Source organism: Dermacentor silvarum, chromosome 8 (genome assembly GCF_013339745.2).
Source record: "Dermacentor silvarum isolate Dsil-2018 chromosome 8, BIME_Dsil_1.4, whole genome shotgun sequence".
Classification (NCBI taxonomy): Eukaryota; Metazoa; Arthropoda; class Arachnida; order Ixodida; family Ixodidae; genus Dermacentor; species Dermacentor silvarum.
In genome coordinates, this window is record NC_051161.1 from 44,082,295 (window position 1) to 44,097,276 (window position 14,982).

The 14,982-nt window shown below is 44.1% G+C and overlaps 1 protein-coding gene across 1 annotated transcript in view; it reads right to left on the reverse strand.

The window, feature by feature from the left end:
* The window catches only part of LOC119462102 (organic cation transporter protein-like), a 34,308-nt gene that overhangs the window by 2,486 nt on the left and 16,840 nt on the right, over window positions 1–14,982 (reverse strand). Inside the window, 9 exon segments of the mRNA XM_049672837.1 lie at window positions 480–664; window positions 2,783–2,801; window positions 2,803–2,998; window positions 4,609–4,754; window positions 5,586–5,697; window positions 6,555–6,723; window positions 11,948–12,102; window positions 13,235–13,338; window positions 14,627–14,849. Of these exon segments, the coding sequence (XP_049528794.1) occupies window positions 480–664; window positions 2,783–2,801; window positions 2,803–2,998; window positions 4,609–4,754; window positions 5,586–5,697; window positions 6,555–6,723; window positions 11,948–12,102; window positions 13,235–13,338; window positions 14,627–14,849 (1,309 nt within the window).

Consider the following 14,982-nt stretch of genomic DNA (forward strand, 5'->3'; position numbering starts at 1 on the left):
TACCAAGTTGTGCCTGCAAATTTCCTAACTGAGCTAATGCACTAATGTGTCCAGTGCCAAGTCATAAAATCTGACAAAAGTTGTCATATCGATAAAACTGATCGCTTGAGAATATTTCCCCAGTAAAACACTAACATACAAGTATTGTCTGCATCATAGAAGAAACAATGCAAGGGTGATAATACGAGTGCTCAAAAATGAAGTGCAATAAGAAAGCCCGACACCTTTGTCTTATTTTCTACCAAGTGAGTGTCTGTTACACAAATATCTATCGCCACCCAAGGTATGCTTGCTCAACACGGTGCATTATGTTCCAAAGCCTGCATGCTTGAATTGTCATGCTTTGTTCTCTGCTTATGATTTGTATTTAAGATGGTGATTACATGGATGCATTTTTGCTTTTGTATTACGGAATATTTCACAGTTGCGTACTTAAATTTGTCTTTCTCTTTAATCATTAGGGACAGCATTATGCTTACCAGATCAGATGCAATGAATGGAGATGCAACAGTGCCTAAGCGAGCACTCATACTCCCAATTCCGATGGCTGTATTACGATGAGAAGTGGGAAACACCTCGGCTGAATACAGGTAGATGACGGCAAAGGAGGCCGTGATGGAACACTTCCCGACAGTGACCAGTGTAGTGGACAGCCAGGGTACATCTGGTTGGTAAACAAGAGCAATGCACAGACATGGTGTTTAGCAGCTGAGCAATTCTGAGCAGATTCACAAGACTGGCCTTGACTCTTGAGCTTTTTCCTCCACACCATCAAGCATAGGACAGCACAGACTGGAGTAGATACCGATCATTCAGAATGCTCTCTTGGACGAGCAATAAAGATAAGGGGAATAATCGAGGGGCTCAATTTCTTTTAATTACAACTGCTCAGATCCATTAGATAGGCCAGGGAAAGCAACATTTTTTTATTAATTGAAGTGGAGAAATGAGAGTACAAAAAAAAATATAGAAGAAACTTGCTGCAGGTGGAAGCCAAACCCACATTTTCCACGCTGCGCGTGCGACCCTTCATAGAGCTACCATGGCAGCCGTCCTTGCGTACACTTTCTTGGATATTTGCGTTTATGTACGAGATTTAGCGTGATTTAGAAAAGAAACGGATGTCGACTTTAGTGCCTTGAAGTAGATGCTAAACGTGCCCAATAATTAAATTTGAGCTTGAAAATTGCCGAGGAGCATTTTTGAATAGTAGTGTCTACTTCAGCCAGTGGGTGGTACCACTCTATGCCTCCTGGAATCGAGGTAGAGTGTCGCGCTCAGGAATGTTCAGAAATATAGAGGTGATAGTTCTTCAGTATTTTTAGTGCTTCGAGGATATCAAATGACAAGAACGTCATACGGAAGTAACAACTGAAACAAATTTACATAATTTTGTACCACTGTAGCCTCCCGAGGCCCCGAGTTCACTTGGCGTCACAAATTTTTTCCATGTTTAAGAATTGCGCCATTATGGTTGCCAGAAAAGGCAGTGTCCATTATATTGGACATGACTGATATTGAAAGACTATTGCACTTGGCACCCAGATATTAGTTGCTACATATTCCTTCAATTATAGTAACCACTAAGAAGTGCATAAAAACGCAGTGATGCTTACATAAGTACCCTCAAACAGTTCTGCAAAGAGTGCTGTAGTAGGAGCTAGGAGCTCACACTCTGGCGGAGCTCCTATTCCCCCATTTTAAAAGCTCCTGCTTTGGTGTGAAAGAAGCACACATGCATCGTACTACCCTCCAGATGGCCAGCACAGGTCCCAGAACAAACCAAAAGACAGCTTTTCGTCGCGTCAGTGGTGTTTCTCTGGCCGCTGCACCAAGCTTTCTAATGTCCAATATATTGGACAAATGCTCCATTGCTGGGCCTCAGAGTGTACAGGAAATTGATAATGTCAGGTTAGCTTTAGACAGTGGTAGCTGCAAAAAAAAAAAGTACTTCGTCACAGAAAGTTACGTGAAAACAGTGAAATGGGTGGAGGGGCCTTTAGCTTCTGCATACTAGTGTAGGATAAGATAGAAAGTATACAGGGCAGTAATTTTGGTCTAGAGGCAGCTCACTAACCCCATGGTAATGTGAAGCAATGCAAGCTTCTCATGCAACATGTCTATCCCACCTCATCTCTTGACCTACAACACTTCATGTGTTGGGTAGTAAAATGCTGTAGGACTCTAAAAGCATGGGTTGTTTATTTTTGTATTGCTATTGCAAACAAATGCGAGAAAGTTTAGGCTAACTAGAATGCATTATTTAATGCTTTTGCCATTTATGTGTGACATTGACACAATTGAACCTTGTAGGCTTAAGTTGGGGGCCCATACAATCTTTAAGCAATATGTATATACATCGCAGAGGGAAAGTGCACCCACAAATTATTGTTTGAGATGTGCTGCTTTGTAATTTTGTTGTGACCCTTGTAAAGCTATGTTACGTGAACAGCCTTTGCCATCCAAGTTGTCAGTTGTAATCGGTGATGACGGAATGGCCGTCCCGTTGTGTAAGCTGGAAGGTTACCCACATGTTCCGGTTGCCGTGGCCAACTGTGCCAAGCATAAAGTTCCAAGATGAGATTCACTTAGACTGTTCACTGTTAATAAGCTGCTGTGGATTTCATCTCTATCTGCTTACTCTCCACTATTCCGATTGTCATCTTCTTCGTCAGCAGCTTTACCACGATCACTACAACTTTTTGTTTGCATTTTATTTGCCCACGATAGTATGCTTTGTCCGACAGCTTGAATGCCCGATGGTGAAAAGTAGTGACTGTACCTTCTGGGATAAAAGGCACGGATGACACAGAAGAGTCCAGCCAGCAGTAGAAAGGTGGAGAGCACTATGCGCCGGCCAGCCCATTGCAGCGCCACAACAGCCAGCAGCACCCCTGGAATCTCAATCAGTGCCAAGAGCCCAAAGCTGTGGAACGTTGTGCCACCAAGTGTGTCCGCACTGAGGCTTAGGCCATAGTAGACCATGGCATTTACTAACCTGAAAAATTTGAGAAGATACGAGACTGGCTCCTCGGCAATCTTACACCAGTGGTACAGTCAACGTCCACGATTTTTCGGACTCCCTAGGGGCCGCGAAAACGTCCGAAAAATTGGGCAGTCAAAAAAAAAAATGAATGCATGTCTTTTACTGCGCCCAAGGACTCAAATCGCCACAGACATGTCCGAAATGGCTCTGAAGGCCTGCAGTACACTCGTTAGGCATATCGGTGCTCATACTGTGATAGGAGACGGTGGGTGCAAGGGTATATAATTAAGGAATACATACCGTCTCCCATGACAATTGCCCCTTCTCACTCTTGGTACGCTTCACTGCAATACTTCGCGTATGAACCCAGTGACCATTGCCTTTGCTATCACTGCTTATCATAACAAATTATTTGGTGTCCTGCAGCTGGGCATATAGTTGCAATTAGCACTTTTTTGTCGCAGCTTTGTTGAGTGAGTACACCTCAGGAAAAAAAAAAAGCGCATGTGCGTTGAAGGTAACATCATGCTCAAAATTAAGCCCCTTGTATGTATAAAGCTTGAAACATGCTTAAAGCTGGCTGAACTAGTGCCATGTGAGCTCCCGATATAAAACAAATGCAGGGCAAGAGCCCAACCTATCCTCTTTTCTCTTCTGTTCACTTCCGATCTGTCACGCACGCAACTTTGCAACTACAGAAAACTAAATGTCAGTAATAATTCAGAATACCAAACTGAAACGTTTATCCGAGAGAAAACACCAGTTTCCCCAAATGTGACTTTCCCAAATGGCTGCGTTTGCTCGGGATTTTACATTAAACTTAAGTTTTGATGTCCGTGTTGAGTGGCTGATCTTAGTGATAACGGTGTCCAAGCTGTGCCCGAGTCATTGAGGAAAGATTACATATTGAAATTGATAATGGTTAATAAAATGGATCATTAGAAAATACGACCCCAGAGCGATGACTTTAGTGCCTGTGTGTGCGTGTACATGTGCATGTACGTGTGCACACACACTCCCCGAATAAGAGCACCACACTTACAGAGGTTATTCCGTTTGTGCACACCAAAATTGAGGTCTAGTCCTTCCTGACACCACAGTTAAGAAATCAACCAGTTAATTGTAGTTGAGAACACTACAGTTCACTTGTGTCTTCTTGATATTAGCGACAGTTGATCTTTTAACCTCAGCATGTTACTCACCTAAGTGCAGAGTTGGCCGAAACTATATCTCAAGCTTGACGTTTACCACTACTTGAAATTTCACTTGTGCTGTACTTGCCAAGTACGTTATTAATTTAAATATTTTAGGTGTTATGCAGTGAAAGCATCTTTTGTCCTAGTCTCGTCTTTTTTTTGAGGAGACGTGCCACCAGGCGTCAGCGTGGGTGCATCAACGCCTAAGGGCGCTTTAGCCACAAAACACCAATAGACATTATATATCAATGTGCAATAAACATTACACTACTTCTGTGAAGACACGTTTCACTTTCGTGTTCTATACCGATTCCTATATAAGAGGGATCAACCACATTTTTTTATCACCTACCTCCCCCATAAGCTGTAATGCAAGTCTGAGCATTCTACATAGATCATCGGCAGAAAGCATAGAAAGTGACTCACCAGTTTAAGCTCACATTGAGAGTTCGGCAACAAAGCCGTGCGGTTCTGAAGAGATCAGCCAGTGACGAGGATGATGAATCTCGAGTCTGCGCCGCGCTATGGCTGCATGGATCTGGGCAAGACTCATTGCAAGTATGGCCACAGCCCTGTAATTCAAGTGAAAGGTATGTTATATAAACCATCACACTTTCTTTTTAACAAAGAAAAAAAAGAAAAACCAATATAGTGCACATGGGCATACTTTGCAAGAGGTGCGATGCTTTTAATTACAAGCCTTGAATAATGTACATTATCATTTGCATTTTGACCTTGGTAGACCTGCCATAGTCTGGAAAACATCTCAACATCAGAACTACTGTTCACAATGCTGAGCATCGTCAATGCTGAGCTTGCTGGGGTAGCAGGAAGTGGAATCTTGCCAGTAAGTCAACACATGAGTGCTTTTCTTGGGGCTTTGTTCTAGCTGTTGTTCTAGCAGATATTTCAACTCATCCTTGCAAAAATGCACTTTGTGGTGAACTTCTGGGAGAAATCAGGTTTCACCTAATTTTCATAACCTAATCTTCATAACTTAAATGGGATGCAAATATTGGGAATTATTGTGTTTTACCTGAAAACGAAGGACTCTAATCAATGTTATTGTGTATCCTTTGAATAACCCTCAAACTTTTTTTTTTTTTTCATGTGCTTTCCTCCTGACAAACATTTCCTTTGGCACACCATTCAAGGTGCCCTTCCTTAGCCTTTTGTGTTTAACATAATTCTTGACTTTTCCTTTGTTAAGGGTTGAAACGGATATAGTGAACCAATGTCATTTCTCTTGGATGCTTTATGTCCACACCAACCAATAAGCATAAAGGTACCTGCCAGTAAAGGGGATCTGCACACTGTGCACAGTAAACGGGTGATGTTATATTGGATATAACAGCATACAGTGCCACTAATTAACTGTATAGGAAACCTGCTTCTCCACTTACCAAGCTGGCAATAGGAGACCTGCGATTCCATCTGGCTGCTCGATTTATAATGGCAATTGCTTCAGCTTCCTTTTTGTTGTGCATGCACCAGGCTAAGCTCTCTGGTAGAAGCCTGCAAAAATACATAATCATGCAAATGCCATGCACTGCGGGAATCTGTGTGAGCAAAGCTTAATTCTCATCATGGCACCCATAAAACAGTACAATTTAAAGCTTATGATCTAATGCCACTTTTTTTTCTTGCCTGCAACTTTGAAAATATCTGCCTTTAATTCTTCTATGTTCAATTTTGGTGTACATTAATTAAATTGTTAATGTGGATGCTGTACAAATGCATTTTTAGTGTTACTTTAGACTTGCTGGTTATACCATCATGTTAGACAGAATTCATGTTGGCTACTCAGCAGTTACCAACAGTTAGAAATGCTTCATTTATGAACTAGGCTTTGGTAAAACTTGCAAGCCAAACTGATCAATATACCACAAGACTTACAGTCCACTATACCATGGCATGCTCTCTGCAGGAACAAAAAAAAATTATTTCTGGGGTTTTACATACCAAAGCCACGGCATGATTATGAGGCACGCTGTAAGGAACGGCGCAATAGGCAGCCGACAAGGCGTGCCGTCAACCTTGCATTTATTGAACGATGAGCGCAAGCGGAGCGGCAGCTGTGGCGAATCAGCCTGGCTGAGAACAAGAGCGCATTCTTTCATGCTTGTAGAGCCACGCGAGATGTGTGGCATGATAATGGCAAATAATGACGATGTGCGGTGATGACGCTGCACAGTGCTATAGTCGAGCGATTCGAATTAATTTTGACCACCTGGGGATTCCTTAACAAGCACCTAAATCTAAGTACACAATCATTTTCGCATTTTGCATGTATATCTGTAGGAGCAGTATAAATCTTTTAAGAGGCCCCCCCTTTTCATCAGCAAAGGTTAGATTATGATTCAGGGTAGTACCAGTAGTAGGGCAAAAGCAGGATCGTGGGTGCAGCTAGAGCCATGGAGAGATGCCTCCAGTCGGGCAGCATGTAGGCAGCCACAGCAAGCAAGATCTCGCCCAGAGGGAAGGCTAGCTGGAAGAGCAGCACACTGATCAGCCGCCGTGAAGGGCCCACCAACTCCACAGCTGCACAAGAATGGCAGTGCCCACGCTGTTGTCAAGGGCTTCAAGTTGTAGGCCAAATGGAAGGTCCAGGCGGAGGAGAAAGTAATGAAGCATTTTATTCTGAAACTATGTTTTGTGCTTGCTCCCGACTGTTGGTTTACACATTGCATGCAAGGGCCAGGATTTATTTTAGGCAAACTCCTCTGGGGAGAATATAGGAGATTGTGAGGATATTGTGGCACTATAGTTGGCTACGACAGCATAGCGAGGCGATCCCCGAGGAAGGTTTATGTACTGAAGTGTGTTAATTACTGTATTTAGATGATTAAGGCTCACACTTTTTTTTCTAGATTGTTACAAGGTTTAATGTTACATGAGCCAAGATTGTATTTAGACTCATTGTTTTTTTTACAAGGTTAGGCTTTACATGACTCATGTTTATGGCTACTCACTTATGCGAGTGGTACGTATTCGAACATTCCTTCCCAAATTATTGCACGAGTAAGCGTGATACACATTTCAGATGAGGCATAGTGCTGCCCTCCACTTTGTCACTTATGGGAGTTAATACAAGGCAGCTTGGTTCAGGGCTTCTAGCACTTGCATCCTCGTTACAGGTGAGCTATTCGACTAACACTACATCAGCAAAAAAAGCAGGCTCAATTATACTACAAATGGCACCCAAGAAATACTGTAAAAGCTCCTAATCAATTCATTACCACAGGTGGCACATGCTTTCAGGCCTGTTACACTGCATTTTCCAGGATACTCCTGAATTTCATCCTATAATATGGCCAAGGAACAGGACTACACTATAGCTGCTGGATATTGGAACAGTGCACATTCACACTTACCAATAAGAGGAATTATGTGCACTTTCATGCTACAACTTCCTGACCATATCTGCTTCATAAAAGGGCCTTGAAATACTTTTTGAACTTAGTAAGAAAACATTGCCGATCTGTCATAGCTGTGAACACGTGAGCCAAATATTACTACAATGCATGCAGCAGGGAATATACAACATACTGAAAACACAGCGAAAAATCGCTTGCTCTTGCTTCCGCAACGTCGTCATGCAGCGTCATCGAAAGCAGCTGGCCCACCAATGCTATTGGCTGATTTCGTAATCGCAAGAGCATTCTCAGTAATACATAATTGCTCATTTTTAGTTAAATAAATGAAAAATACATTTGTCTGCGATTTCAAAAATACAGGAAAATCATTTCATCTTTACACTGCGCGTAGCTGAGTCAGCTGCACGTGGCATCAGTGATAGCAGCTGGCGTGCTGCGTAGCGTAGTCTAACCGCGGCCGCCACAGGGTGCCGCAATGAGCCCTTATGCCGTAGGGTGCCTCGATGTGAGGAGGTCATCGAGGCACCCTATCACGCCGCTTACGCCGCTCGGCACTACACTTTCGGCCAGGGCTTAGCACTCTTGCTTCTCCGCTGTGTAGCTTCCAGCGAGCTAGAGGAGATGAAAGAAGAGAGAAAGTCTGTATCGGTGCTATACTCCACTTATATAGTTGGATTCGAAAACTTGTTGCGGCAAGAGATTTGTGAGACGACAGTCCTTTAATAGTGAGGTCATTCTATGATTAGTTAGAATTTTCCTAACTAAAGTATTTCAGGGCCCCTGTAAGTTACTATTCGATGTGGGCTTTGAGACAAGCATCATTTGACTATTGTGGAGCATCGTTTGGCTATTATTTTTAAGTTTTACGGAATTTTTAACTATTTACTCTTGCAGAACGAGGTGGACGTTGCTTGCAAGACAAATCGAAACACATTTTCTATTAATTAACAAATATTCACTAATTAACTTCTTCACTTATGGCACATAATGCAATTTATTAATTGTAGCCGGTGAGTCTGCAAGGTGTATCCACTCGGAATAAATTTCCAGAATGACACCAGTTTGGAGATATGCGCCATCAAACACGCCGTTAAAAATGCATTTTGTTCCACCTACTTTTTTAACAAAACGCTCTTTCATGCATTGAAGCATAAAAGTAACTGGAATGCCCATGTATTTTGTCCCACACTTTTGGAAATAATACCTCAAAACTGGTGTCTTTCTGGAAATTCATTTCAAGCCTTGCAACCTCGCCGGCTACAATTGGTAAAATGCAATATGGTACTGAATTAAAAAGTTAATTTGTGAATTTTTAAAAATTTTAGTTCAACATGTGTCGATTTCTTGTCCACCACTTCGAATAAGACAGCTCAAGGACAAGAATTATGCTATTTGCCATTGGCGATTATTAAAAATTATGACCTCGTATATTGTCTACACTATCGAATACAGAATTTTTTTGATAGAAAAGGAGAACACAACTATCTCATTGCAATAGTAACACAGTTGTAACGTTATAGATAATACAAACATAGCTGTAGTCAACTGCTGATCTCACTACATTTAAAGAAAAATTTACAAGGGCCAACATAGGATAAACTAAAAAAAAAATTAATATAACAATCCACTCACATTCCAGCAAATATATTTCTAGATCGTTCCCCATATTTTTCTCATTCATTATTGCTATAGCGCTGCTATAACTTTTTGCCCTCAGTTCGTTTTTTTTAAACATTCATTTGTGTTGGCCTGCAAGGAATTAACTGCAATTTGCTAACAGCCAATGGTGTGGTTTTCACTGCTGCTACACATCCTATATCAAGAGTTCAGCTACGTCCTTTTCACACACAGCGTGGATGCGGCTGCACAGGCTGCGTTATTCGTAAGTTAAACATATATACTAGCATTTTCTACATCCTTGTGTTCAGAAAATGAGAAGCAGTACACGCACCACCTTTAATTTGCTAAGCTTGGTCGCGATTGAACTAGCGGGTTCTGGCGTAACGTATTCGCGCCCTTGCCACTACGTAAACTGCAGTAGTCATTTATTGAGCTAGTTGGAATTTCAGACAAAGACATGCATGTTCCAGCAAGTAAGGAAAAAACGGAAAGGAGCGCAAAGAAAAAAGACAAGGCAGGTAGAACGCTGGGCCTATTGGAGCTACCAGCAGCGCTCCTTGCAGCCAATAAAATCGCTTAAAATTTTTTTTAAAAGTATGTGAATTGGCGCATCAGAGCAGCGGAATGCACTGACCGTTCACTGCAGAGTGAATACCTTTGTAGGCTTCGGCGCTAACGCTCCGACCGGTGGAGAAGTCGGAGATATTTACGGGATATTATTAGGCCAGCGTTTTTTTTTTATTTTATAAAATAAATTCTAGTTGATGACCAAGGTTCGCGCCGGCATTTGCACAACGCATTACGTGAAAGCAAGGCCTACCCTAAGGTGGCTTCACAACATCAATAGTGTTTTTGCCGTGAAGCAAGCTTGCCGTCAGCAATGAGGCATCCAGCGAAAAACGAGTTGCGTAAGACAGTTTCCTGCTGTTGTCGGTGAACATAAGGGCCACGGTTAGTTTAAGAAACGCTAAACGAAAAATGTTGATAGGCTGGCGTGTTCTACTTCTGGAATAACAATTAGGTAAAAACTTGTAAATAGGTAAAAATGCAATACTCCCATATAATTTACGGGAACATACGGTTATCTATATGATGCAATATAAACATAAGACATAATTGGATATGGAGATTAGGGGCGTGTTTTCATTTTTTTCGCCGATAGAAGGGCTTTTGACATCGCTCGTTTGTAATTTTCGCACGACATTAAGAAGTTGCGCGACATTTGCGAGTCGCGGAATTCTCGAAAATAAGCGGCCGTGAAAAAGGAGAGCATTATAGAAGTACCGTATTTATTCGAATATAGGTAGACCGCCGGCCAGTCGCCGGCTCCGTACTCGGCGAGTACGCGAGCGCTCACTGAGACAGTCCAAAACCACGTCAGCTGGGGCGGCACGCCCCAGCTGACGTGCGTGACGTTGCGGCGTTCGACGCAACTTTAGGGCATAAACCGCCGCGCTGCTAGGGCCAAAGCTGTGTGCGAGCATGGTGGGAGCCATCCAAATACGGCGCAGACGTCGGCGATGGTGCCGACAAGGCGGCGACCGCCCGAGGTGACAGTCTAAAACCACGCGTCAGCCGGGGCAGCACGCGCTAGCCGCGTTCGACGCAACTTTGGGGCATAAACCGCCGTGCAGGCAGGGCCGAAGCGGTGTCTTCCTGGGGAAACACACAAGTGTGTTTCTGGTTGAAGAAACACTTGTTCTATTGGTTGTTTCGTTGTTTCCATCTGCGTCGCCTTTTTGCGATCATTTCTACGTGACGGTTCGCATTTGCTGTTGCGCGGCTGTGCCGACGATGTCACGTCGGCAGAGCTACACCGCCGACATCAAGCGTCAAGTGGTACCTTTTGCCGATAACTCCAACAACTGCGCCACTCAGCCCGAGTTCGACGGGAACGAAAAGCTGATTAGGGGTTGGAGCAAGTAGCGGGACCAACTTTTTGCGTGCAACGGGCAGCATCGTGCTTTTCGCGGCCCAGCAACCGGGAGGCGCGTGACGCTCTCGAGAAAGAACTGAGGCTTCATGTGGAAGAGGAGCGTGCAAAGGGTCTTCAGGTGTCCTGCGAAGACATTCAGACGAAAGCCCGGCAGTTGGCGCAACGAGATATGGGATCGGCCGGTCAACGTTAAAAGCGAGTCGGGGCTGGGTCCAAAAGTTCATGCGGCGCAACGGACTCTCCCTTCCGACGAGGACAACTTTCCTGACAGTTCTGTCGAGGATGTGACTTGTAGCAGCAACTATAGCGACTGGCCGAGCCGAGCTTATTGTAAATAAACGTCTGCCATGTTCCAACTTTTCCGTTGCTCAAAAGATACGGGTCGACGTATATTCGATTTTTTTTATTTCTTAGAGAGCACAGTATATAGGGGTCGACCTATATTCGTGCTTGAAGTCTCGAACTATTTTCGAGTAAATACGGTAAATTATGTAAATTATGAGTCGACACTGTACGCAAGTAATGATTGTGCAGAAACTAAGGACGATGATTGCCACTGTATGAGAATAACCCAGAAGAACGAACGAACGAGCGAGTGAGAGCTCATTTTTCTTGCCAAGCGCTCCATAAAGCTCACGCGAGACAGCCTCCCCTCCCCCCACCCCTTCTCGCAATTCGGTTGCGCAAGAGCAACAAAAAAAAAAATCACACACACACACACACACACACACACACACACACACACACACACACACACACACACAACACACACACACACACACACACACACACACACACACACACACACACACACACGTATATACTTGCTCACCTAGGACGAAGGACGTTTGGTAGAGGGCGGTAGCTCCCATGGCCGTGATTATGCGCGTCACCGTGAACTGCACGTAATTGCTGGTGAACACGGTGGCCCACGAGGTGAACAAGAACACAGGCGGGATGAACAGGAAGCAGATCCGGCGGCCGTATCTGCGACCCCGAGCGCCGATGACTGCTCTTACAACATGGGCACGTACAGTTTTTTGCCAACAGTTATACAGAGCCGCTGCACCCTCAGCTGGACGTACCAGTCTTCAAAGATCGTTAATTGTGCAACTTTATTATTTTTTCTAAATATCATTTAGAGCATAAGTGGCAAGTGTTCCAGCAGTTGATAGAATTTGGCCTAATGTACATCTAATGTTTCTTATTTAAATCGGCTTATCGGTTAACGGTTGCGTTGAAGTTAGTTGGAATGAAAATTATAGAACAGCGCTGCAGAAGTGAAGACACACACACAGCATGAACACGTGCACAGACGATGAAGCTCGTCATCGTTTGTGCCCTTGTTCACGCCTGTGTGCGTGTTTTAATTTCTGAATCAAGTCTGTTCGTGTATTTTTGATATACTTTGTATTATGCCTAAGGGCAAGCTTTCGAAATAAAAAAAAAAAAAATTCTGCAGCGGCCTCGTGTCGCAGAAAATTCGGTGTCGGCATCGGCGGAGTTTCCGTGAGCGAAAATTTCCTTGTATTTTGGTATATGCGGGTTATATTGCCACACCATTCTATCACAAATGTTGCTCATACCTGGTCTTACATTCCTGACAAAGTTATTCCTCGGAATTTTGAGCATGACAGCTCAAAAACAATTGTCATGAAACAAAAACACCGACAGCGCATGCATCTTATGTTAAATCTCATCAGAATTAAATATTAAAAGTGCGAAACAATAACAGAAACCTGAAAATCTAAGGTTTTTTTTTTTTTTTTTTTTTGCGCTGCTGTTCACTACCTCCGGGATCGGCCCTATAGCACGCGAGGCCGCGTTTCTACCAAAAATCTCGCCTTCGTGCATGGCGTTCGCTGCAAGCGTTTCTCGGTAAACATTACGGTTACATAAACTACAGTTGCCGGGAAGCGTGCGAAGCACTCAGGGATCTTTGAATGCTATCGCGTTCCACTCTTAAAGGCGAAGCTTAACGTCCTACAATTTTTTTCTAATTAGGCTTATCGTTTGCCTAATGAAAGGTTTTGCGCTTGGCTTGTGCGCTTGTATTTGATAAACCGTAGTTATTAAAAAAAAAGGGGGGGGGGGGAAGGAGGCGCACGCTCGCGCTTACCTGTCAGAGATGTGTCCAAACAGCACCGATGCAACCATGACGCCCACCATGAACAGTGCTTGCGATGTGCTGACTAGCCAACCATTCTTGCAGACTAGGTTGAACTGAAAGGCAGCGAAGGGAAGCAAAGCGCAACAGTACAGCACGCGCTTAAGGTGCACAAACACGCATGCAAGGGGCGAGAGGTAGCAAAATATCCCACATCTGATCGATGTGCTGGGCGGATCGACATAAAACGAAGCGCAAGGCTTACTTTCACATTCAAGTGCAACAATGCGAATCCTTAAAAAAAAAAAATTAAGAACCATACAGGGTGTCGCACGTAACTTGAGCCAAACCTTAAAAATATGCAAATGCAACGTAGCTGGACAGAACCAAGGTGATGTTTGTCGTCGCTTGGAGATACTCAGATTACTTTTTTTGCATTCCGCCTAATTACATAATTAGTCTTAATTAATCAACTTCTAAAAATATTTAATTAGATGAAATGTATCAATGAGAAAATTGTAGAGCAACATGAAAAACTCCCGATGCAGCTTCCTGCTGCTCAATACATGCTACACAATAGTTTTTCCAAGCATGAAAGAAGTCCTCGAATACGCGCAAAGGGCCTCGAGCGGCCAGTCGCGCGGCAATTGTATCGGCCTTCCGATACGATATACTAGCGCTTTGAGCAGCTTAGACCATAATGATACGGGCACTGGTGCGGTACGTGGTAGCTAGTCCCGCACTCGGTTCCTGGACAAATTAACTACATGAAGTTTTCTGAATAGCGAAATTCGCCGTGAAGTTTGCTGAACTGCAAAGTTTGCACCGCTACGACCTCCGCTAAGTTTTCGAGTCAAGAAACTGAGTGACTTCCGTGCTGTGTAGAATACATGCTACACCAGAGGCGCACCGCCGGGGGGTGAGGGGTTGTAACCCCCCCGCCCGCCCACTAAGATCAAGTTAACCCACCACGCATCCTGCCCCACCAGTCCAACGTGTACCTACAGCGATTTGTTCACATTGTCATTCCAATTCAGGAGGTGGCTTGAGTTCGAATTTTCCTAATTATCAAAAATACTATCACTGACTTGTATTTACTCATTCACTCTTAAACATCGTCATCATCCATGGTGTCATTATTACAACTATTAGGCATGTTATTTTCTGTTGGATTAATTCCTCTGGATAAAGCAAGTAAAGTGCACATATGCAAAGTGCTTGCTCCCCCCCCCCCTCCCACACACGCACACACACACAAAAATCGACCCCCCCCCCCCCCCCTCCCCCGGCAGAGATCCCGGGTGCGCTACTGTGCTAGTAGACATGTCGGTTTGATTAAGGTGAAATACTCATTCCCGGTGCACATGTGTAAACTGCACACGTTAATCACGGAAAAGCGCGCACCTCGGTGACGATGGTGCTGTCAAACTCGGCGTTCGAATAGACCCAGCGGTGGCAGCGCTGCGACGTGTCGAGGAAATCCTCGGGGCTGCAGCCCTCCGGCGCCGAGCTGTTGCGGTCGTAGCGGTAGCACTGCACCTCGTCCATGTTGTGGTCGGGGATGGCGTACGTCGCCCACGGCTCGTGGAACGTCGTGCCGTTGCCGTCGCAGCCGTCGATGAAGCATCTTGGCGAAAAGGGGGTGAAACGAAAAAAAAAAAAAAAAAAAGGCAGATTATCCGAATTTCGTATCGATAGCGTCGATGAACGCACGCGCTTGCTATATGACGAATATGCGTTCAAGCTGGCACCAAAATGCA